This window comes from Vanellus vanellus (genome assembly GCF_965231255.1).
Source record: "Vanellus vanellus genome assembly, chromosome: 2".
Classification (NCBI taxonomy): Eukaryota; Metazoa; Chordata; class Aves; order Charadriiformes; family Charadriidae; genus Vanellus; species Vanellus vanellus.
The window spans coordinates 132,143,245-132,167,355 of record NC_138906.1 but is presented as its reverse complement, the minus strand read 5'-3'; the positions used below and the strand labels follow the sequence as shown (position 1 = coordinate 132,167,355).

The 24,111-nt window shown below is 37.9% G+C and overlaps 1 protein-coding gene across 1 annotated transcript; it reads left to right on the top strand.

The window, feature by feature from the left end:
• Positions 1 to 851: 851 nt before the first annotated feature.
• MYBL1 (MYB proto-oncogene like 1) lies at positions 852 to 22,846 on the top strand (the record flags this gene model as incomplete). The annotated part of the gene is made up of 16 exons (XM_082480033.1): positions 852 to 907; positions 4,856 to 4,958; positions 5,083 to 5,154; positions 8,197 to 8,289; positions 9,337 to 9,557; positions 11,342 to 11,525; positions 11,745 to 11,819; positions 13,287 to 13,391; positions 14,637 to 14,870; positions 15,186 to 15,554; positions 16,035 to 16,177; positions 16,584 to 16,698; positions 18,438 to 18,554; positions 18,641 to 18,745; positions 20,759 to 20,938; positions 22,718 to 22,846. Exons 1-16 carry the CDS (start codon positions 888 to 890, stop codon positions 22,844 to 22,846), a joined length of 2,265 nt encoding a protein of 754 aa, XP_082336159.1. The 5' UTR covers positions 852 to 887.
• Positions 22,847 to 24,111: the final 1,265 nt, after the last annotated feature.

Sequence of the window (24,111 nt, the reverse complement as noted above, 5' to 3'; positions counted from 1 at the left end):
GTCGCTGGTTCGATTCCGGCTCGAAGGAGCGACTTGTTTTTTCTGCCCCGCCGTTTTTTTATCCCCGTTAGGGGCTCCCGCCGTTGCCGCCGGCCCGCGGCTGCTCGCGCCGGGGCGTTACGGGGCGCTGGATGGGGGGGGCCGGGAAGACTCACTCCCCCGACATGCCTCGCCCCCGCCGCCCCTCCCCCTGCCCGCCCGCGGCGGGCGCCGGGCCCCGCCCCTCCCTCATCCCCTCTCCCCTCCCCGCCCGGGTCGCGTGCGGCGGCGGCGGCCAATGGGGCGGCAGTCCGCCTGCGCAGATTCAAACGGTGGCTCGGGAAGGAGGCTGGGCGCGAGATTCGGCGGCACCCACCGAGCCCGCCGCGAGCGCGGCGGTGGCGGCGCAGCCCGGGTGGTGGGGTGGGGGAGGACGGCCGACAGCGGTGGCCGGCGGGGCCGGGGAGGGTAGGGCAAGGCAAGGCAGGGCAAGGCAAGGCAAGGCAAGGCAAGGCAGCAGCCCCGGGCGGGAAGGCGCCGCTGGAGCCCGCGGCGGCTCTGACAGGAGCGGGGGAGGCACCGCTGGTTGAGAAAGGGGCCGCTGCGCGCTCCGTCCTTACGGGCAGGGGCCAGGCCGAGCCATGCCTGACGCGCCAGGGGCCGGGCCGGGCCGGGGCTGAGGGCGGCCGCCGGGGCGTTGTGGATACCGCGAAGCTCCGCGGGGAGGAGGGGGCCGGCGAAGGAGCCCTGCCCGCCTCAAACCTTCCTGAACCGCCACTGTCTCTCTCCGTCCTCCGCCCGCCCTGCCGGCGCCGCCCGGCTGTGAGAGAAGGAGCCCGGGCGGGGGCTCGGGGCCTCCGCGCTGCGCCCCATTGCCGTGGCGGCCCCCCTTATGGTGCGCCCCGAGGATGGCGAAGAGACCGCGCAGGTGAGTGCGGCTGCGGGCTCGGCCCGGGGATCGCTGCGCCTTCTGTGTCCCGTCCCCCCCACCCCGGGCAGTCGCTGCCTTCCAGGCCGCCGCCCCGCGCCCAGGTACCCCCCCACCCCGGGATCCCGGCCAGGTGCCGCCGCCCCGCCCCGTCCCTGCCGCTCCGCACCCTCCCGCCGAGCTGTGCTGGCGCTGCTCTCGGCCTCCTTCCACCTCCCCGGCCTCGGGTGTCACTACCCACCTCCCTCCCTCCGCCCTCCGATTTCATCAAATTTCATCACGTCCTCGCCCTGCACCCGCACAGGTGTCTGTCTGTCCGTCTGCTCTCTGGCTTAGGAGCACCAGCTCTCGGGTATAAATCGCCTCTCACTTAGCGGCTGCTCTCGCTTCTGTGCTTTCGCTCAGACCATCTTTGTTGTAGCTTACCTAGGCAACTCCTTAGCTTTGCTTTTCAGTGGTCGTTGAGCCTGTCAGTAACGACTACGTTGACTCCGCAGCAGCTTTTCCTGCTGGTTACTTTCCTTCTGCTGGAGTAATACTTCTTGCTTTTCTCCTCCCAAGTGGCTTCGGCACAGCCTTGACGTAAGGCTTGGGGTTGTTCAGTTAATGTTCAGGCCTGCTGATTCTTCCAATATCTTAAATGCACCTACTTTCTCTGATGTGGCATATTCTTTGGTTGAGGATGTTATAAACTAGCCTAAGTATTCCTGAGAGAGTTTTCCTCAAGAGCTTCAGCAGCAGCACCAGGTGGTTTTGCTACATCTTTTGTTTTATTGATATGAAAATGGGTGTGTCTTTACTTTGTATTCAGAAGGTGGGTCTTGGAGAACTGTTTTATGCTGCAGTTTTTCTTGTCCCACATAGAAAATGAGTTTCTGAAAAGTAGTAAAGAAATGTAAAAGAAGGATTAGGACTGAGAAAGGAAAGAACTCACACATTAGTATTATTCACTGAGCATTACCTATGGCATCTGGGGTTTACTGTGACCGCATACTTCTCATGGAATTGGGGGTGGTTTCAAAATTACACATATTAAAACTGCTTCTGCATTTTCCTCTGACACGAAAGGAGTTCATAAATTTTTCTGAAAAACTGCAACTAAACCAAGAAAGCAATGCGTTGGGGTTCTAGTTCTGTAAGGAACAAAGATTCATTAAGGGGCTTTGCTTGCAGAGGCAAACTGCTGGAGCTGTCTGTGCTCAACTGTCTGCAAAAATCAGCTCAGAGAGAGAATGATTCCTGTTACTCCGAATCTGCATTTTTGTAATTTAAGAGACTTTCACCTGTGGTATTGCAAACAATAGTTCTGTCTTTGCAAAGCTTCAGCTTGTATTATCTATTATGGCTATAGGGTGCTTTGATGTCATCATTAAAAATACAACCCGGTTGTGGATAGCAGAGGAACGTTTGGTTGGAGATCCGTAGCCCTAGAAGAATACTGTGTCAGTGTGTGAAGATGATGATGTCTCCATAACTAAATCATGGTCGTTGTGAGCTTACATAAAAGTGATTTCAAGATTGTTAGTCTAGGTGTGGAGTAAGGAGAAATTGTTATAATTGTTTTATACCAAATGGAATTAAGTTTAATTCTGTTAAACTGATATTGTTTTTTGCATTTGGAAGCTTAATTTTTTCCTTTAATGGTTCTTGACTCAGAATTACAAAGACAGCTAGCACAGAACTCAGGAAATACTTTCTTTATGGTTCCAGATTTTTTATTTGATGAAATTTGGTGGCTGCATTCCACTTCTGTGCAGTATTTTAGCACAGCTTCATAACTGCAAAATAGTTGTCAAATGAACTATAACAATCCAGTGTGTTTGAAAATCTTTTCTTTGTAATTGAAAACTGAAGTTAGTAGTCCCAAACATTAATGTATATTTGATTTATAATCTACTGGAGTCCTGTTTTAAACAAGACCAAAGAGTAAACAGTTATTCATGTGGAATCAAAGTGCTAGTGAGTTTAGTGTCTGCTCAGCTGGCCCTCAGGCCCGTGAAGCGCACAGATGCAGCCAGCGGCTGTGACGGTTTGGCTGTGGGACACGCATGCCTCTGGAGAACTCCAGGTGCATGGTTCTAAACTGCTGCTGCTGGTGGGGACCCTGCATTGTCTAGTACCAGTGCTCTCATTAGCATCACTGCTGTGTACATGGAGCTCTTCCTCTTTTTTTTTTTTTTTTTTTTAAATCCCCATGACGTTTCATGTAACTGAAGACTCTGTTCTTGAACTAGTTTGCTGTGCAGTAGGTAAGGAGATCATGTTCACAAATAGCTTAACCACAGGCTAAATTTTAGTTTTAAGTAAATCGTATGGCTTGCTTGGTATGAAATAGCATTATAATATCAAGATACTCTCCTTATAATACCAAGATACACTCCTGATGTTTGTTGAGAACCTGTGGCTAAGAGACAAAATAAAGGCGGTGGGAAGGGGAGGAGAAAGCACTTAGTTACCTGTGAGTTTAAAATCCTATTTTAAGTCTCAAGCCACTTAATGTAAAACTCATTGTGTTTGCAGCTTATTTTTTGTAAGTACTGTGAAGAACTTGCTGTTGACCTTTAGACAAGCTTATTGCTTTGTATTTCACTGTCTACACAAAGTTTTAATATGTTTGCGTGTTACTATTTCTACTGCATCATGAAGCCAAGTAGGGCAAACCCAGATGTGGTGTAGGATGTAGAAGCAATGCTAAATACACTGGGTCTGCAAGAGCTGGGTACATACTATCTTGTAGTAATGCTTTCAATTTAAGTAGTGCTCTTCTTGAATGACCATATATTTGTGTTAGCCACAGAGAACATATTTCATGGGAAATAACAAATATACATAAATGGTTGATCAGCATGCTGTGTGGGTGAATTGCATGCTCTGGAAAATAATGTAGAGCTCTGCCATCCAATCAAGTCTTAGGACACCAGTACAGGTTAATTCCATTACTGTGATTTTTTTACTTTTGGTTGAAAAATAGAAGTAATTTTCAGGGCTGAGCAGAACTAATAAATTTAGTTTTGAACATGAATTTATGATATTTATATGGTTATTTATACTGATAATAAAATGGAGAAAAATTAAGATTGCAGTGTGAAACTGGTTTTAATTAAATCTGTGTATTTCAATGGGAGTCTCTTCTTTGTGTCTTTACGATAACTAATGTAGAGGAACTGCTCGTCTTGTTGTTAGGCCTAGATTTCCACATGTGTTTGAATTTATGCTGTCTAACATGAGTCACTGACATATAAGTTTAAATGATATTTCCATGAAACATTTCCCTGTGCTGCTTGTTTGTAAGGCTTTGTTTATCAAGGCTGTGAAGTATGCATTTCTCCAGTAGATGGAGTGTGATCTACATGGAGTCACAGAGGTTACCGGGCTTCCTGCCCCTCTGATTCTTAGAGCGTCAGCACTGATACTGTAGTTATTTCTTGCTGGAATATTTCTGTTTTCAAATATTTGTATCTAATTCCTGTAACACAGAGGAAACGCTTTTACTCAAGACAGGAGCCCACTTAAAATCTCAAGTCGATGCTAAATTACTTGGCACCCTTGTTGTGTTATTTGAGTGATGGAGGTGGAACATGAATGTGTTTTGCAGACTAGCAAACCACTTTATCTTATAAGCTCATTTGTTTAAAATAATGATTTATAAATGTGTTATCAAAATATGACCTTAAACAAGAGCTTTTGCTTCAAATTTAAGTCTGGACTTGGAATGAATTATCTATCCATATCCCAGTATGTGAAAGCCAAATTAATTCTGTTCCTTCGACATGGTGAATATAGGCCACTGCTGGAGGCAGAGCTTATGTTCGTGCAAATTCCATATGTCATTTTAGAACAATATGTACAGATTAGAAAAAAGCTACAAGTAGCTAGAAAAAAATAAGTTCCTTAGAGTTATTTTAAACTTTTTTTCTATCTTCTTCACTCTTCTGTTGTACTCTGTAGTGAGGAAGATGATGACCTTCAATATGTGGATCATGACTATGAACTACCGCAACAAAAAGGTTTGAAGAAGATATGTAACAGGGTGAAATGGACACGTGATGAGGTAATACTTTTTTTGGCTTTAGTTTCATTCATGTAGAATATTGGTAGCATGTGAAATATGTTATCATTTAATATTGTATTGGAATAGCATGTAACATTTATTGGCTGAGGTTATGTCTTAACAGGATGAAAGGCTGAAGAAGCTAGTGGAACAAAATGGTACAGATGATTGGGCTTTCATTGCTAGTCATCTACAAGTAAGTTGAATCTGTTTCAGTTAAGTTACTTTAATATTAATTTACTTTGATCATATATGTCTAGTTTGGAAATGAGGTGAACTAGAAGTCAGAAATATACAATGGTAAAATATATTTTAAAGGATGCTTGTAAATTGGACTTGAGATCTAGCTCAGACCTTGGAGAACCTTATCAGCTCAGGCTGGGGCTCAAGTGATGGTCTGAAGAAATCAAAAATAATAGATGCCTTCTGTCCACGCTTGTGATTTGTCTTCTGGAATATATTCCTGCTTCCTGTTGGTTACATCACTGTGGTGGTTACATCTACAGCTCACAGGTTGCTTCTGAAGCAGTTAGGAGAGTGGGTTGCATCTGAAAGATTGCTTGAAAGGAACAGGATAGGCTTCTTAAACACCTTAGGAAAAGGAGGATAGGGTGTGAGTGTGTTTTGGTTTTGTGTTGGTTTTTTTTTGGTGTTTGTTGGGGGGTTTTCTTTGTTTTTATTTTTTCAGTGTTGTCTGCTTTCCCTAACAGGTAAATCTTTCCACCCAGTGGTATCTTCAGTTGCTTTGAATGGAACCTTAGCAGGTTTCTTGGAAGTCTCCTACAGACACTTAAAATTCCTTGTTCTGTTCCAATGGTCAGGTGGAATGAGTAAAAGACCTGTTGGTTCAAACACTAGATGACTCCTCAGCTGTATGAGCTGCACTACTGGTAGAAAATACCTACAACTAGAATCAATGATGGCAGTTTCTCTTCTAATTAAATGTTATAAAATGCCTACTATAAAAACATGGTTAGAATCTAAGGCTGAATTCACTACCTAGAAGTAATATTGAATATTCAAATGTTAGAAATAAAAAAGTTACACCCACCTCCCACCTTTGTGGTTCGTATAATATTGAGTGGCATGTATGAAATTCCTCTGTAACTAGGTAAAAATAGACTTGAATTCTAAATGTTGAACAACTGTAACTTTTCATTGTTCTCATCATATTTGTGCAACTGTGGTGCTTCTGTTTTTTTTTTTGGTTTTGTTTTGTTTTTTTTCCCCAGGTGGCAAGGTATAGATATTGGGAACGAACTCAAAGCTCCTAAATTTAAGGGGTGCATAAACAAATCGCTGTTCCTTACATGTGTATTATCCCCTTCCAAAAAGCAGTGAAATGAGTGAATGGCAGAGGAGAAAGACATAATATCAAAAAGATTTTATATAAAACTGTTTTAAAAATACCATGTTTGGTGATATTAGTCTGCAGGTGTAGTATGGAGTTGCACTCAGCAAATCTAACAGTTTAATATAATAAAAAGTTCTCCAGCTGAAAACAAAATCTTGTGTAGACAGAAGGCTATTGTTCAGCTCAACCCAAGTGAGGTTGAAAAAAAAAAAAAAAAGGCTCCCCAGCTATCATGGGGAAACACGCATGGAGGATCAGGTTTCCCCTTGCCAAATCATTGAGGATGGAAGGAACCTCTCAAGATCTAGTCTGCTTAAGCAAGGTCAGCTGGAGCAGGCTGACCAGGACAGTGTCCAGCTGTGTGTTGAATATCTCCATGGATGGAGACTCCACAGCCTCTCTGGGTGACCTATTGCAGTGTTCAAATGACAAAGCCAAATAATAAAGGCTGGCATTATTAGTGCTTACCTTGTTATTGATGGTCTTTTGCTAGGAAAAGCAAGCATATCTTGAGTTACTAGCATGTAAAGGCACTCAAACTGCCATGTTTTCAGAACCTCATTTCACTATTGGGCTGGGCACAAGTAAAACTTCCCTCTATTTTGCCCCCCAAAGTGAAGATGGCTTAAAGGTGACTCTCAAGAGATGGAACACAGCTGATATTCTCTTTCAATTTATTGTGGCTCAGGCAGACCTGAAACAATTTTATTGTTTCATCCCATCATTTGTTTTGTTCTTTTCCCCAAATATGTCATGATTTCAGAAATGCCTGGGAGCTAAAAACACTAAAAGGCCGCAGTTTCAAAATTTTTCTTTCATTGAAAATGGGAACAGCTATCCTATATTGAGCCTGTCTTTTTTAGCTTGTCTCCTTCAGGAAATAATGATGTTTTGTAACAAACTCTAGTGTGCTTTTTAATCGTACATTGTCTACTTGTTACTACCTTGAAGGTACTGTGATCAATGTAATTTTAGATGTAAAATCCCAGTGTTTTCGATGTCTTTCCTGGTCTTGCAGACTGCTTCTTGTTTAACTTTATCTTAGCATGGTAACACCTTTACTTGGTAGACAAGCCCAGCAAAACCTTGAAATTGGTACTGGCTGTCCAGCAGCTTGCACTGAAGAGAGTAAATCATCATGTCCCAGTGTTATAAAAGGTGTACTACTATGCTGTGGTAGGGTAGGCTCTTATCTGCATATTTCTAAGGATTGGACCAACTACCCTGAGAGCCCCAAACTTTCTTACAGTTTTTAGGAGGCTAAGTGAAAGCTTACTTCTCTTTCATAATTGGGAACAATATTTCAAAAGATCCTTAGTAAAGCTACAGAAAAGCACCATCTGTCCTGAGCAGGAAAAGTAATGTTGTTTAATTAGTACGTGTTAGCTAAACCTGATATAAATCTGTTTTCCTTAACACTCTAGTAAAAGAGCTGAGAATATATCCATTTGAGACTTAGAAAAAAGTTTATTCTTTCATTTGAAAGAAAAAGTATTTCCTTTAAAAATGTCTTTCCTTATGTAGGCTATAGATAATGTCAAAAGCATGTCAATCATATAAGATTCAGAGAAGGTGTGGAGTAATGAGGACAAAAATAATTCTAAGTTTTTCTTTAAAGAAGAGTAAGTTCTGAATTTGATTATCAAATAAGAACATTGAAGTAATTGGATTAGAGCTTTGTGCAAGGCTGTTTTTTCTGGAGAAGAGTTTTTATAAGCAAATGGAAGAAGAAATAATAAGGGAGAATGTAATTATTATATTTAGAACAAAGGTCTGAATAAGTCTTTTAATTTGAAATAAACTAATAATTCTGGCTAGCTAATACTTACAGTTCTATGTATTCAAGAGTTTAACAGCTACACTGGTCTTCTAAAACTATTTCAGAATCGTTCGGATTTTCAGTGCCAGCATCGATGGCAGAAGGTACTAAACCCAGAACTGATTAAAGGTCCCTGGACTAAAGAAGAAGATCAGAGGGTAATAAAAAAACTAATTGATACTGTACTCTTTTACTGTAATAAAATTGGCATATGACTGTTAAGAATGGGTACTTTTTCTTAGGTTTCCTCCCCACAAAGATGATGTCTATTGCATCTTGTGACGTAGATAATTACATTATGCTGTGTGAGAAGAAAAAAATAAAAATGCAGCTGCTCTTAAGTAGACAGAATGTCTGGTCTGCTCAAGTGTTTCATTTCCCTTTGCTTAGATTGCTAGCTGAACTACCCTAGCTTACCAAGTAGAGGAGATCTCTTGACAGCACTAAAGATCAAAGGTCTCATTTACATCTCTTGTTTCTCAAACCCACCAGACTTAAAGGGGTTGGGAATAAGGGAAATTAATTCATGCTCTGCTGTTAAAGAAGCTAGCAATGGTGTTTTAGACTCCTTTTCCCCATCTCTGTTAATCCATGCTGCAGCTTTTTGCCTGCAAAACCCATACTGCCCTGTAGGGAGGTGCACATACAGCTTTCACATATGGTATTTCAAATTGACTGCTTATTCTCACTGTTTAAAACTGTTTTAAGCTGTTTAAAGTTAGTATTTGTCAACTTGAGAATATGATCTTCCTAATCTATTTTTTTACAGTTCTCATGAGCCTTTTAAGAAAAAGCTTCTAATGTGTAAAAAACACATAGAAATGGGATGAAAGTTGGGAGTAGAGGTGTTGTTTTTTTCTAATACATCTGTTGTTGAAAAAAAGTCAAACCAAGCATCTTTAACAGCTGCTTTTTTGGTCTTTCCTAATGTCAGCTTATGTAATGGGTGACACAAAGGAAACTTCCAAATGAATATTTTCATTGGCGTATACTTATATTCTAAACACAGTGAATTTGGAATAAATAAGCAATTTTTTGATTTCTTGCAAAATACTTTTTAAAACCCTGAGTCATTGTCTGCATCCTTAGGCCTAGTATCTTATCAAGTTGACACTATTCTAAAACGTGAGTTATTCAGTGTTATCAGTCTTTGGTTAGGAAAATTAGGGTTTGCAATTATAAATGTGCTTTCATCTGTGTTCCAGGTTATTGAATTAGTTCAGAAGTATGGTCCAAAGCGCTGGTCTCTAATCGCAAAACACCTGAAAGGAAGAATAGGCAAGCAATGCAGAGAGAGATGGCATAACCATCTCAATCCTGAGGTAAAAAAGTCTTCGTGGACAGAAGAAGAGGACAGAATAATCTATGAAGCTCACAAGCGTTTGGGAAACCGATGGGCTGAAATAGCAAAACTTCTTCCTGGAAGGTGCTTTTCAACTCTACTTATGTTAAATATCGGAATGTGGAAAGTGGTCATTGCACAACTCTTTCCAATGTAATTTGTTAGAGACCATCTGTTGAAATCTATGTCACAATATCTTTATCTTGATAGATAGTGAAATTTTTTAAGATCTTTTGCGTTTGATTATGTATTCTTAAAAAGCCATACAACCAATAAAAAGATCTCTACCACTCTGCAAGTTCCTTCAAAAATCCTCCTGTTGACTTAGAAAAAACTGTCACTGCAAGTAATAGTGGAAGAATGCATTAACATCCTATGACTTGATATCAAAGCGCCTTCATTAATATGCATTTGGGGGTGGCTTTCTTCTTGGTTTAAGATCAGAAATTCTTTTTTTTTTTATTTGCTTTTTGTGGAACAATTGTTAAACAGGACACTCAAGAAAGAGAATCTTGGTAACCTTCAAAAGTGCAGGCTTAAGAGTCATGCATTGCAAAGCCAGTTCATTACCATGCAGTCTCTAAATGAAGAATGAATTGTATGCATTGTTCTCCTTATCTTTGTTTCAAGTGTGATTGCCACTTATATGCTTGTGGAAAACCAAATTTTAGTGTATAAAGAGTTTTAATGAAATAAATTTTTTACCTTGTACTGTTAATTGAAATTTAATGTTAAGCTGTCCCTCTCTGAATTCAGTCTGTGCGTTCAGGAGGTGACTATCTTGCAGTGCCTAAGGAATGTTAACACTTGTTATGTTGGGAGAATCAGTCCTTGGAGACATGCATTTAAAAATTTTACATTTTGATAAAGTACACAATCTATGAAACATAGAAAATCCTTTGGAGGAATAGGAAGGGAAGGAATTGCATCTTAAAAGAATTTCAGAGGGGGAAGATGAGTTTGTAAGGGCAGAGGTATTCCTAATTCACTAACTTATTTGTTGAAAGTAAATCCAGGTTGAGACTCTTAGCTAAAGACTGGATCCTAGACCTAGAGAATTTGTAAAGAGTCTAACACTAGGGGGATGCAAAAGAGGAATACTTCTTGGAGTTGAGATTTAATGAAAAATGGGGCTTAAAGCAATTTTTATTTCTGTGTGCCTCTCTCTAAGGCTAGTAATAATATTGCTAGTATTTTAGACTATAATGCCTTCATACCCTACTCCTGCCTTAATGCTTGTCTAGCATTGAAAGTGATTTCAGCTTGCTTGTCAAACTGCAGGTGTTTTCTTTCCAAGGATAGTGACAATGCATACAGGTCTTCTGGCACGCCTGCTTTCCCCTTACAAGATCAAGGGCACCAAGAGGTAGCAGGATATTCTTCCACAAAGCTACACATAAAACTCAGAGCTGGGAATTCAGGCTGTCATTTTTTTAGAAGAGATGTCTTCCAGTGACAAACACTAGCCATGGTGCCCTTACGCTATGGGACAGTAGGGTAGTTGCTTTAGCTTCGTGTTCTGCAAATTTGTAGGAGATGATAAGTAATGTAGTGACAGACAACACATGGTTGTTCCAAGTATCCAAGAAAAAAGTTTCTCACCTGTGATAATAGCCAGAAGCAAGGCTTTCTCTTTTGCCACTGTTAATTTCCTGCAAATTTGAAGTTCAGTAGAAGGAAGTTTTGAAAAGAGTCGTTTTCTAGTCATTGTGCTAAAACCTCACTGATAATAGAACTTTCAGTCCAAGCTGCTGAAGCTTTCTGGATTTGTGGCTTCGGATTAACCTACTGTATAAACCCTGTAAATTATGGCATATAGTAAACTTTGAGATATGGAAACCGGTCACTATTGTAAACTTTCATTTTAGGACTGATAATTCGATTAAAAATCACTGGAATTCAACAATGCGAAGAAAGGTGGAACAGGAAGGATATTTACAAGATGGTATAAAGTCTGAAAGAGCTAGTTCATCCAAACTTCAGCCCCAACCTTGTCTGACTATGGAACACTTGCACAATCAGAATCAATTTTACATACCTGTTCAGACACATGTAAGTTCAAAATCCAAAATAATTAGTATTTCCCAGTTTCAAATAATTTATTGGTTTTGGAACAAGAAACAAATCGGAAAGAATGAAGATCTGTTGAGGTTTTTTGTGATATTGTGGTAACAGGATTTGTAAGCCATAATAAACAGTTTATGTATAATAAATTAGAGATAATTTTATAGCCTACTTTTCAGGTTTGTAAAATTATTTATGTCTTTTTAGATTCCAGCATACCAGTATGCCTCACCAGAAGGCAGCTGTCTAGAACATGCTTCAGCTTCTTCCAACTTAGCTCAGGTAAATTGTTAACAGGCATCATAAACAAAGAGAACGTACTGTGTATTGTGCTGCAAAATTAAGAGTTTAAAAACCTGTAACTTCAATATATCTTTAAGTCTTTATGCTGCACCTGAATTTATGTAAGTGTTCTTCTGTAAATAAGCTTGCTAGCTTAATTAGTAGTTCTAGGTAGGAAAAAAGGACCTATCTTTATACATCCCAGAAACACAACGGTTGTGCTTATTTCTGAACAGCAGTATGGCTTAAAACACAGTCTGCTAGTTAAATCTTTAGGTTAAAATTATGACCTCTTAGTATTACCTAGCTTTTGAGAGATTTAAGGACTAGATTTTACCACTTTATATATATAATAAATATAACCCTATCTGAAACACTTAGTTCAAATAATTTTCTGTGACTTACGCTTATGGCTGTGCTTTTTTGTTCTTAATAGATTTTATTTTTTTCTAAAGTTTTGAAAACTTTACAACAAAGAAAAATAATTGTATATATTTATGTCCTTTTGCTCCTATGGGCTCACTTAGCATATAACTGAAATTCCTCATGTGTTACAGACTGAATGTAGGTCTTGGTTTACAATATGACTTCCTGGAAGAATTTTTGTGACTTTGGAATTAGTAAAAAAATTATTTTGACACAGGGAATAATACATACTTTGTTTGTGCTAGATATGTCAGAGGCACAAACTGCAGAACTCTGTACCTAACCTTAAGTTTTCCTGTGCAGGTCATCTGTTTCATGTTACATTTTCTTGTCTGATCTCAGTATAAGAATAACAAAGCCTCATATGGCCTTAGACACTCTGGATTGCCCTATACAGAAAAGTATAAGATACTTTCTGCTCTTTGAAGTCCTCCCTAAAACTGGGGAGTATAACTAGCTTTGAAACTTATGGCACGTATCCTTGCTTACCTATATTTATAGCAATAATAGAAAATTTTCAGGAGGTTAAAAATAAACCAGCCATCCAAAACCAATTAGTTAATTTGCTTTTCTGGTAGTAGTGGTAGGATTGCTTGTGTAGACATTCTGTCAGCAAATGCTGATTTCAAACACTTTAGTGCACACTTAGTGAGGTTAAATAACTCAAAATTCTAGAAAGTACATGAAAACACAAACGCATCTACCAAGGTGCCACTATTGTTGCTCCTATTAAATACAGAACCGAGTGACCTTTGGTTAAAAAGTGTTATAGTTTATTGAGCATTTACAGGCCATATTAGAAACCTGTTAAAATATTAGCTTGTATACCACTTTAACATCTGATACATTTCCTGGTAATTGCTGGAGTTGTTTCATTTGCGAGTAACTATGGTATTACAAAATATGATACAGGTTGAACAGCTCTGTTCCTGCTATTGTGGATTTCTGTTAAAAGTGTAGCTATGTTATAATGTAGAATCTTTACTGTGGAGTGGTGGTGGAGGTGGAAAATAGTAATGGCTTCTTTCTTAAATTTTTCAGCAGTCATTTATCGATGATGATCCTGATAAGGAAAAGAAAATAAAGGAACTTGAATTGCTACTTATGTCAGCAGAGAATGAAATCAGAAGAAAACAAGTGTCTTCTGTAAGGACTGTAAATTTCTGCAAATTATAGAATCATATTTGAATATGCTTTACTGAGATTAATCTTCAGCAATTTAGTAATGGATGTTTGGGTTTGTGTTTTTTTACCCGACCTTCTAAAATCAAACCGATGGCTGTTGGGTTGTAAAACAAAGTCTATATACTACAATTCAGGCAAATTATTTTCAGTGTAGTTTTCTAAACTGAAAATAGCAGAAATATGACTTGCAATTTGGCAGTTGTTCCTAAGAGCCAGGATTTTAATCCTCTTCAAGAGGTAGCATGCTTGTTGATGTCCCCGCCATTCAGTTTTATAGATCAGCAATGTTCATCATCTGTTCAACAGAGAAAGGTGAAAAATACATAGGTTTTTCCCTATTTGATTTCAAAACATCCTGTAAATTATATTTTTATCAAACTCCTGTGTGAGTGCTTGCAATACTTAATATCTGCATTTGAACATGACAAATAGTATATACATTTGCACTGTACAAAATTTACATGTACTTTAGCAGAATGAGGGAAACTTGCAGATGTCAGTCACTTATTTCCTCAGGAACAGAGGGCTGTGAACTACATCAGACACCTAACCAACCCAACCATATTGATTGCTAATTTAGATTACAGGTGAACTTCCATTTTTTTGTGGTGGAGCTATTCCTGGCATTCTCTTAGAACGAGCAACGTTCTGCTTCTCCAGTGTAATCTCTTTTGCTTCTAGATTTCCAGTGAAAATTAAAATCTGTTTCTTGAGTACTAAGCAGTGTACTAAAATGGGATAACCATTTAGAAGTTAAGTAAACTATCAGTGCAGAATCTGCGTTAAAAAAAAAATCGGATCAAACGAAGTATTTCACATTCTAGAAACAGTTTCTAATCTTAAAATGTACCTGTGTTCTGTAGTGAAGATGACTTCGTAATATACTGATGTTCAGGAACACAGGAAACTTGCATCAGAGATGGCTTCCAATACAACCCATAATTACCTAAGTTATAAGCATGTATAAGATATGAATGAGAGGTAAGATAAAAATCTTACACAATTTGAGAATGTTGAGTATGTTAACTTAAGGAGAAGACTAACTGCATTAATGCAAACAGATAATTAGTGTTTGAAAAAGCAGAAAATTAATAGTTGCGCTTAATCTTTCCACATACTACTTTTTTTTCCCTCTGCACAGTCACATAATTGACTCTTTTCAACTTCTAAATTGAATAGATTAACATGTTTCTTCATACTTTTTAGCAAGCTGGAAACGTACCTTGTTGGTCTGGGAGTTTTGTCACGGAAGATTGTGTCTCTAATACACTCACTAGCCTTGGGGAACAAACAAGTGAGTTCTACAGCATGGATGAGACCCAGGGCACATCTGTTCAGCAGAATTCACCCCCTAGGTATTTGGCTGTGGAAGCAAATACAATGTTATCATCTCTACAAACCATTCCAGAATTTGCAGAGACGCTAGAACTTATTGAATCTGTAAGTCTGTGTTTATTCTAAAAAGATGTTTATTTAGGAACATCAATTTACACAATATGTATAAAATACTCTTGAAATTACCTTACGTTGTAGTTGTCTGTAGTTTCACCCATATTGATTGATTTGTTTTATTGTCTGTTTTAAAATAATTGTGTTTTACAATATTAATTGTTTTAGGATTGTGTGAAAGATATTAGGGAGAATAGTTCAGTATGTGGCTTTTGGAGGTAGAGAGCTGTTAGATTGGCTTGGACATTATGAAATAATCTTGGATAAACCTGCTAGTGTTTGAGTGTTTTGCACCTTGCCTCATAGGATCCTGTAGCGTGGAGTGATGTCACCAGTTTTGAGCTTTCGGAGGCTGTTGCATCTCCCGTCAAGCCAGCTCCAGTAAAACTAATGCGGATTCAACACAATGAAGGGACTTCTGAGTGCCAGTATAATGTCAGCGTTTTGCTTGATGGCAAAAAACATAGTAGCATTAGCGGTGAGGAAGAAGCAGTTTTTCCAGCAACCCCAAACTTAACTAAATTCAGCACTCCACCTACTATCCTGAGAAAGAAAAAGAGATTGCGTGTTGGGCAATCACCAGTTAATGAACTGAATGATGGCTTGTGTAACGATGCCATCAATGCTGCACTAAAGCATACACCAGTGAAAACACTACCATTTTCTCCATCACAGGTGGGTCTATTTTTAAATATGGCTAAAGTATGAAGACTGCAGTGGATGGATTATAAATTACAAGTACTTTCTTCCCTAGTCATACGTTGTACCCTAAACAAATATGTCCAAAAACTTCTTAAAACATCTGCATAAAGGTAGATATATTAAAAAGAAAATATTAAATAACCTGTTCCCTCTGTTTTGAAGACTAACGGGGGGAGGGGAGTCATGTCTCAGCTCACACTTTCTCATGCAAGTAATTGTTAAAAGAGACTTATTGTCTCTGTGACCTAATTAAGTGGCAGGGATTTTAAGGAGAAAATCAAGGTTTCAGCTGTAAATATTGCAAATGTCAAGAAAAAGTATAAGTCAAGAATAGTTTATTGGGGTTTGTCAGTAAAAGCCATTCAGATGTATACGTATTTTTTTTTACTGCTCAGTACAGTGGTGAAGTTTTGTCCTTTAAAGTTGCTTAGTTTTTTTTTCTCTCGCATTTAGTTTTTCAACACTTGCTCTGGAAATGAACAATTTAACCTTGAAAATCCTGCATTTACATCGACTCCAATCTGTGGGCAGAAAGTTCTTATTACAACTCCTCTACATAAGGAAATGACACCAAAAGATCAAAAGGAAAATGTGGGGTAAGATTATTACATTTAACATCTGATGGTGTTGCTTGAATAAAACCAAGTTTTTCTAAACCACTGAGAAATTAGTCTATCTATATGCATACTGTGAATGAGTTTTAAAACCCTTAACACTTAAATACTTGTGTCCAAGCAAACTGGCTTCCTGTTTTTAACTTAACAGAAAGTTAAGAAGAAAGAAGAATTTTTTCCTGTTTTAAAATACTGAACAAAATCTAATTAAAGTTTAATATACCTGGGGTAATGCTATGGTGATCTTAATACTTTAAGATTCATGGTGGTGAAATCAGTTGTGTAAATGAAGGTACTTTAAAATATTTCTTAGATTCATTTTGTTACATTACTGTTCATAAAGAAAATATTGAAATGTATGTATGAACACTTTTCTATGCGTGAATAGTTTTAGAACTCCCACAATTAGAAGATCTCTTTTGGGTTCAACACCAAGGACTCCAACTCCTTTTAAAAATGCTTTGGCTGCTCAGGAAAAAAAGTATGGTCCCCTCAAACTCACGGTATGTGATGACATTGTTTATTTTCTTCTTTGTTAAAGTCTAAATGCCCTCTTTTTTTTCAGATATTGTAAGCCTCAGCATGATCTTAGAAAGCATTTTCTAACAATGCTGCTGTTTCAGTGACATTCCATAGAGAACAGCTAGAATGTGAATCAAAAATGTTTCAGATTTTGTATGTTAGACTAGTATCCTTCAGTGTAGTACAGAGGCATTGTCTTTTTGAATGGTATTTGGTACATATCATCATTTCATCCACAATCATAGAATCATAGAATGGTTTAGGTTGGAAAGGACCTTGAAGATCATCGAGTTCCAACCACCCTGCCATAAATAATCTTTAAACACATTGGTTCCATATTTGTGAGTTGTTTTAAATTTGTGTAGCCTTGCTAACACTGTACCTCTTATGAGGTGGTAACATCATTGTCTGAGATTTTAATTTTAATACTTTAACATTCTGTTTTTTCAAAAGAAAATTTGTAAGTGTGGGTCCTCCAGCTGGATAATCTAGTAAGAGCAAAGTGGTGCAGATGAATGTGACTGACTTCGTTCTTTTAAGCAACTTTCACATTTGAAAAACTGCATTATCTTTGAATCCTCTAGACTATGTAAGAGCTGAGTTGTTTTCTGGTTTTGGTTCTTCTACAGTGCTAGGACTGAAACTGGATGTTTACCACAGTGTGCTAGTATTCTGAGAATTTTTTTTATGGGAAGATGTTTGGAAGTGTTTTATCCTTCCTAGGGCCTTACTTGAGTGACATCTACATTTTATTCATCCTAAAAACCAGAATCTTAATATAGCAATCCATGGTTCCTCTGATTCATCTAGCTGTCACAGGAGACTTTTTTTTTGATCGACTATAGATAATGTTGCTTTTTGTTTGTTTGTTTGTTCCAAATGAATTCAATTTTTGCTCTCTTACTAACCTAGCTAAGGTATGTTAATGCATAATAACTTTTGGAATTCACTAGACATATGCTTTTCAAGTTCTGAAAAAATTCCAGCCAATATATATTGACTGCTTCTTTTCTGCAAACACAGAAGGTAGCTCAGACTTTGCCACAGGGCTTGGCACCATCTGTGTTACCCTATAGATTCACAGTTTCTCACTATGCAAATGGAGTGGTTTGGCATTCCTGTTTCTGTCCACTGTTAACCTCCTGTTCAAAATCAAATTTTGAGGGCTTAAGGGAATTCTTCTCCTGTTGGTACACAAAGGAGCCATCTGTATGGCTTCTGTGAAATTCTGTACTGTACTTAGGACTATCAATGTCTTATTCAAAGATTTGTGTTAAGATTGGTATAAATTCCTTTCCCAACAACATTTATACTTTTATAGTACAGTTTTTTAGTACGTTTGTATGCATGTATATATACATATATGTGTTTATGTATGTGTTAAGTATATATAAAGTATTTTTATTCCTTTTGTCAGTGGATAAACATTGCTAATAAATGCAAACAAATAGTTTGCATGTTGTCTTCAGTACTGCCTTGCATGTTTTGAGGCACTGTGTGCATGTATATGTTTTATCTGGCTAGAAAAATGAATTTAAAAATCTGTATAGCCTTGAAATGTTGATCTGTAGTTGTTGACTACAATAGCCTAAATCCTTTTATCTGTTGCTATATTTTGCAAGATCTGTTTTCTGGCCTACATTAGCTGGAAGTAGAATATGGTGAAAACTAGCAACTAATAAACTTCCTGTATTTTCTCCTCAAATTTTAATTAACTTAGTCACAACCACTTGCCTTCTTGGAGGAAGACATTAGGGAAGTTTTGAAAGAGGAAACTGGAACAGATATATTTCTCAAGGAGGAAGATGACACTGTGTATAAAAGCTGCAAGCAGGAGGTAACGTTACAATAATAATTTCAGATAGGGAATAACTGCTTTTAAATAATATTTTACAATTTTTCTCTGCAAAATGTTTATTGCAGCACAACTCTTCTAAAAAAGTCAGAAAATCACTGGTCCTAGATCCGTGGGAAAAAGAAGAGGTTGGTGCCCAGCTCTTCACAGAAGATAATAGTTTAGATGTACAGGTAAGTACTAAACTACTGAAGAGCATCACTGGCAGCGACATTAATACAGAACTGAGTAGCTTTCATTCTACCAGCTACAATAAAGTGTATGGATTGAGGCTAGATTCATAAATCTAGAAAGTGAAAAACATCTTCAGTTTGAAGTACTACTTTGAGTACTTAAGCAATACTTGAACATCAGGCTTGAATTCATGCATGGATTCTTCCTTTCAGGCCTTCAGAGCAGGACTGGTAAAGTAATGTGTTATAGCAAAGCTGCTTCCATGCTGGTTGCCTCTAAACTTTAGCATGGCAGAGGGTTGGAACAAGGTGATCTTTAAGGTCCCTTCTAACCCAAACCATTTTATGATTCGATGATACATGGCACACTGAAGCTCTCTGTAACATGCCAGGAAGATGGCGTTTGCCCCTGTGTTTTGCATGCTTGGCAGTCTAGCAAACATGCTCTGAAGACACCTAATCACATACTAGGTAGCATGTTTTTCCTTTTCCCGCTTCATGTAGTAGGGGGATACTTTAGGAAATACCAAGCATGTAGAAGATGAGGTTTGTGGGCTTCCTTGCCGGAATGAATTTGAATAATTCTGCCTCAACAACTAAGACATCAAAAGTTCAGAGATGGGGCTGTTTTGGTCCCTCATTCTTTTAAAAAGTAGCCTAATATTTTTCCAGTTGAGTGATTCTATAGATTAATCTTTAGTCTTGTAGTTTGTAGGAAAACTTTATCCTAATCTAGTTCTTAAATTAATGTATGTATGTGTTTAATTCTGCAAGAGGAAATGTCTGTGACTCTTGATCAGGTATAAAGCTACATTCAAGAGGTAGGAGTCAAAGTCTCTAAAAACAGCAGGTGCTTAAGTCATACCCCTTTCTGATTAATGTAGCTGTTTTTCTAAATTGCCTGCTTTGATGCCTGGTAGCCTGTGCCAAGCCTCGGTGTCTGTCCGCTGGGTGTTAAGTGCTCTGCCACCTAGTGGAAACTCCCCGCTTCCACAAGAACATCTCTTGTGGGGAGTAGCGTTGCTGCGGCTATTCAAAACAGAAACAAAATGCCCGGTGTTTTCTTAGCAATGTCTTGTTATGACATGGTATATTGTGCATCACTGATGTTCATGTTATTAAGCTAAACCAAAGATACACTATGATGTTGTGATATACTAAGGGCAGTGGACCGGGAAAAATATGCATTTCCTTCATTTTAATGAAGGATGCTGGTGCAACACGAACATTTGCTCTTAGCAAGAGAGATAGTGGTAGTATGTGATTAAAATGTACCAATCCTTAAGTAGAAATTGTGTGTCCTTGTGGCGGTAAGTTAGGAGTAAGGTCCGAGGTAGAATAAATATGTAAAGGTAGTTTAGCGCAGTTTAATGGAGTGGTTTTGTAAGTGAACAAGGACATACGCCACTGTTACTCTCATCTAATTTTGCTCTCTAAAATTGCCACATACCTTTCTTCTGCTTTGCTATAGTGAAGGTGGATTCATTTCTTTTTATTTCCATAAACATTATCGGCATATAAAAATCTTCTGGAATGATCAATCCAGTGCTTATTTCGGTTCTTAAAGCAGTTCCTCCCACTGATACTGATGTGATCTTCGCTTTTTTACTCCAGCCTCCTTGTGCTTACTTTCGCAAGGGTTGTACTAGAAGTGAATTGCAAGCTTTTTTTCTTTAAATCTGTTCTGTAGTTACCACTTTATCAAGTCTTGTTCTTACCAAAACATAATCAGTTGTAGTGTGACTTGGTATGAAAGAAACCGTCTAGTCAGTAATGCTCAAATCATACTATCAGCTACTTGATTTGCTGTGCTCAGTATTGACTGTGAACCCCAGTGTAGACCAGGCTAGTTCTTCATGTACTGTTCATTACTTTTTCTTTTCAGATTCTTTCCTGGGGTCTTTCTGATAGTATTTGCTTTGTTTACATTTTGGCTTTTCTGATCACAGCAGTTGAAGACCTTTTTTTAATTATGATCATTAAATACTAATTATTATTCTTTTTTGTCAATAGTCAGAAAATGCATATACCACATCTTTATTAATGATACCATTGTTGGAAATACATGACAACAGATGTAACCTGACATCAGAAAACCAGGATACAAATCCAGCAAACAAAGCAAATGCAGTAGTTAAGAAGAAACTGAATGCATGTGCTTCAAAAAATGTCAAACTGGAGAAAGCTCTTCAGGTCTGGATGCAAAGAATTCTGTTAGTTTTGTTAGCAGGTTAACAAAGAATTTCTTTTTGTTTTTTGTCTTGTACTAATGTCTAGAATTGTTCAATTCAGTGATCTAGTTTTCGTCACTGTTTCCATGATCCTTATTTCTTGTAAGTTGGTCATTTGTCCATGAAGTGTTTATTCATAGCTCAGTTCTTTAAATACAACCCTGATGTTTCATTGAGTGGCCTCTAAGATTTAAACGTGAGGAAAAATATCGGGATAGGGTAGACCTACAAAACAGGTTTGAGTACCCAAGTCTAGCAGTAAGAAAACTGGACTTGTTGCAAACTAAACCTCTGTAGCACCTAAGTTTCTCAAATTTGTCTGGTACTTCATAATAAGCCTAGTGGGATTCATTAAGCAGAGTTCATCCACAGGTTCTGTTTGGTAATTGTTCTTTTAATGTGCTTGTTCTTGTTCATCTGTATATTTTCCATACTGTTAAAAGTGTGGAACCTAGTTTTTCCTCTGTGTGCGTCTTGACTACCAGGTTTAGGGAGAGATTCTCTTTGGCCGGGCTTGGTACTTGTTCCAGTTTCCCCCATAGGGAGTTAATGTTGAAAGTTTTTGTGTCTTCTCAGACTACAGCTCTGTATTAATTAAAAAAAAAAACAAAAACAAACCAACCAAAAAAGGCAGGGCACCTGGAGCCTGATCTTCCATGTCCCACTTAATTGCTTTAACAATGACATGTTTTTAAGTACAGAGACAACAGTAGTACTTTCTGATCCTTTCTTATGAGAAGAAAGAACAAACCTCATTTAATTGTGATATTAAAAAAAAGAATTAACCACTGTGAATTGCAGCAAAGATGGATACATCTATCTGGCCTAGAACTATGCTCTTAAGAATACTTAGAAGGGGAGCTTAGTCATACTATATTCACAAATATTGAACCATCTTTCTCTTTTTGCTCTTTTCTCTGAGAAATTCCCTCTAACCACAAGTCTCTTCCATGAATCAAGTCCTGCTAAATTTATAGAGAAACTCAAATGGCTGATTTTGTCTGTGCATCTATATGTGGAACTGATCCTTTGGATCAGTTTCTAGCTCAATGTGGGAGGGAGGAAATCGTGCATTATTCATTATGCTACAATCTGCTAGTGTCAGGTCCAATTTAGAGCTGCTACGTATCAGCTTGAGATTCAATAAAATATGTAAACATGCAGAGTTTGCTTCATGGAAGAAGCAGGACTAGTGACTCAATTATTCTTTCATTCATTATTTTTATTCCTAATTCCTTTGCCATTTTTAATATATTCCCAAAACATCTGACTGTTCTTCCACAGCTGCCACTTTGGTTCAGTGAAGTCCTTCATGGGATTCTTTTTCAGCTGCCAAACTATTTTGCCTTCCTTGGTATCTCCAGACAGCTGCCAATAATGTATTTTTCTGCCAGTTGAACTTAGCACATTTAAGGGGGAAGATATCCAAAGAAAAGATGACTTAATTAACTTCCCTTTTATGTATCAATTGTTGAACTAGTGTCTTTTTAAGAGTGTTTTTAATTTTGTGTGTTAGGACTTAAAGCATAACAGATGCACTGCCGGGGAGCTGGATTAAGGGGTGGAGAGGGAGCTTTGTCACAGGTTTTAGGTATTGTATTGTAGAACTGAATCCTTCTCGGTAAAATACAGTATTACTAGACTTTAATAATTTATTATTACTCTGAAAGGTTGTATAAGAATTGTTCAAGTATTTTAGTTATTTAAAAGAATCTTTTTAACTGAATTTTATTTTATGCAGTCAAATTGTGAATGGGAAGCAGTTGTTTATGGAAAAACAGAAGACCAGCTTATCATGACTGAACAAGCAAGAAGATATCTGAGCACATACACAGCTACCAACAGCACTTCAAGGGCTCTGATACTGTGATGGTCACTGCAACTGACACCCATCTCTTTCCATTGAAACTGACGTAATGTTGAAGGCGATTTCAGCACAATACTTGTGAATTAAGTCTTTACTTTGAGACAGTCTGCGAAGGGAAACCTTAAAGCTACCTTAAAGCTTCCGTTTTTTTGACTTACAAAGAACAGACATGAGGTTCTCATATTCTTTATGAAGGGATAGTACAAACAGTTCTGCAATGAATTTCTTAAATGTTAAAAAAGTAAGACCCTTAAATATGATAAAGAATGGTGAAATACAATGCAGAACTGACATCATACAGTTTTTAGGTCTATTTTTCATATTTATTCTTTTGACTTGCATTGCTTTTTTTCTGTTAGTGCATTTTCAATATAGAGTAGGTTTATAGGTTGTTACTGGTTTCCAAAAGAGCAACATACATGACTGAATGTGCTTTTGCTTATGTAGCATTTTTCTAGTATATAAAGAAACACAATGGAAAGGAGTATAAAGGAAGGATAGAAAGTTGCACTACTAATTTTTTTGGTATGCTGCAAAACAATGAAATTAACTACAGTGTTAAATATATTTATTTGCAAATGGTACTAGAAGTAGGCAGAGGGGGGTGAATAAGGTTTTAGTGTAAAGCATCAGTATTTTCTTCATAAATCTCAAAATGAGATGATTGTTGAATGTATTGTACAGTATGTAGGAACAGGGAAAATTTTGTAAATTCAAAAGGAGTCTGTTTTTATAATTTATTTTCATTTTAAAGCTTAAATGTAGATATTTATACGTATGCAGGTTGTCTAGAAGCCAACGTTGTTTCCTGTTAAAACAGCTAAAATGAAAAAAGGACAAGTTTAAAGTATGGAATAGCAAAAGAATTACAGTGGTGAAGTGTACAAATCTATACTGTATGTTACATCTACGTAAAGATTGCACTATAACCCTTAAATCATGTTGGTCTACAAAATAATTACAAGGTATACCTGTATTATACAGCAACTGTTCCTGTACCTTGTTTAAATATATTTAGAAAGGAATGGTAGGGTCCTATATGTGACCTGGGAGTACTTCGTCCTGCACAGGAACTAAAAACTAATGCATTTTAAATATTTTATTTTTTTTAAAAAAGAAACTTGGCACCTTGGATCTCAAAACAATTGTATCTGCACTTAAGTTTGACCGTTATATACTTACTAAATGTTTGAAGAGCAAAGAGAACATTCTTTTATTTATGAAAAACCTTTGTCCTTATTTAAAGGTATACAGGTCACAACAGTTGC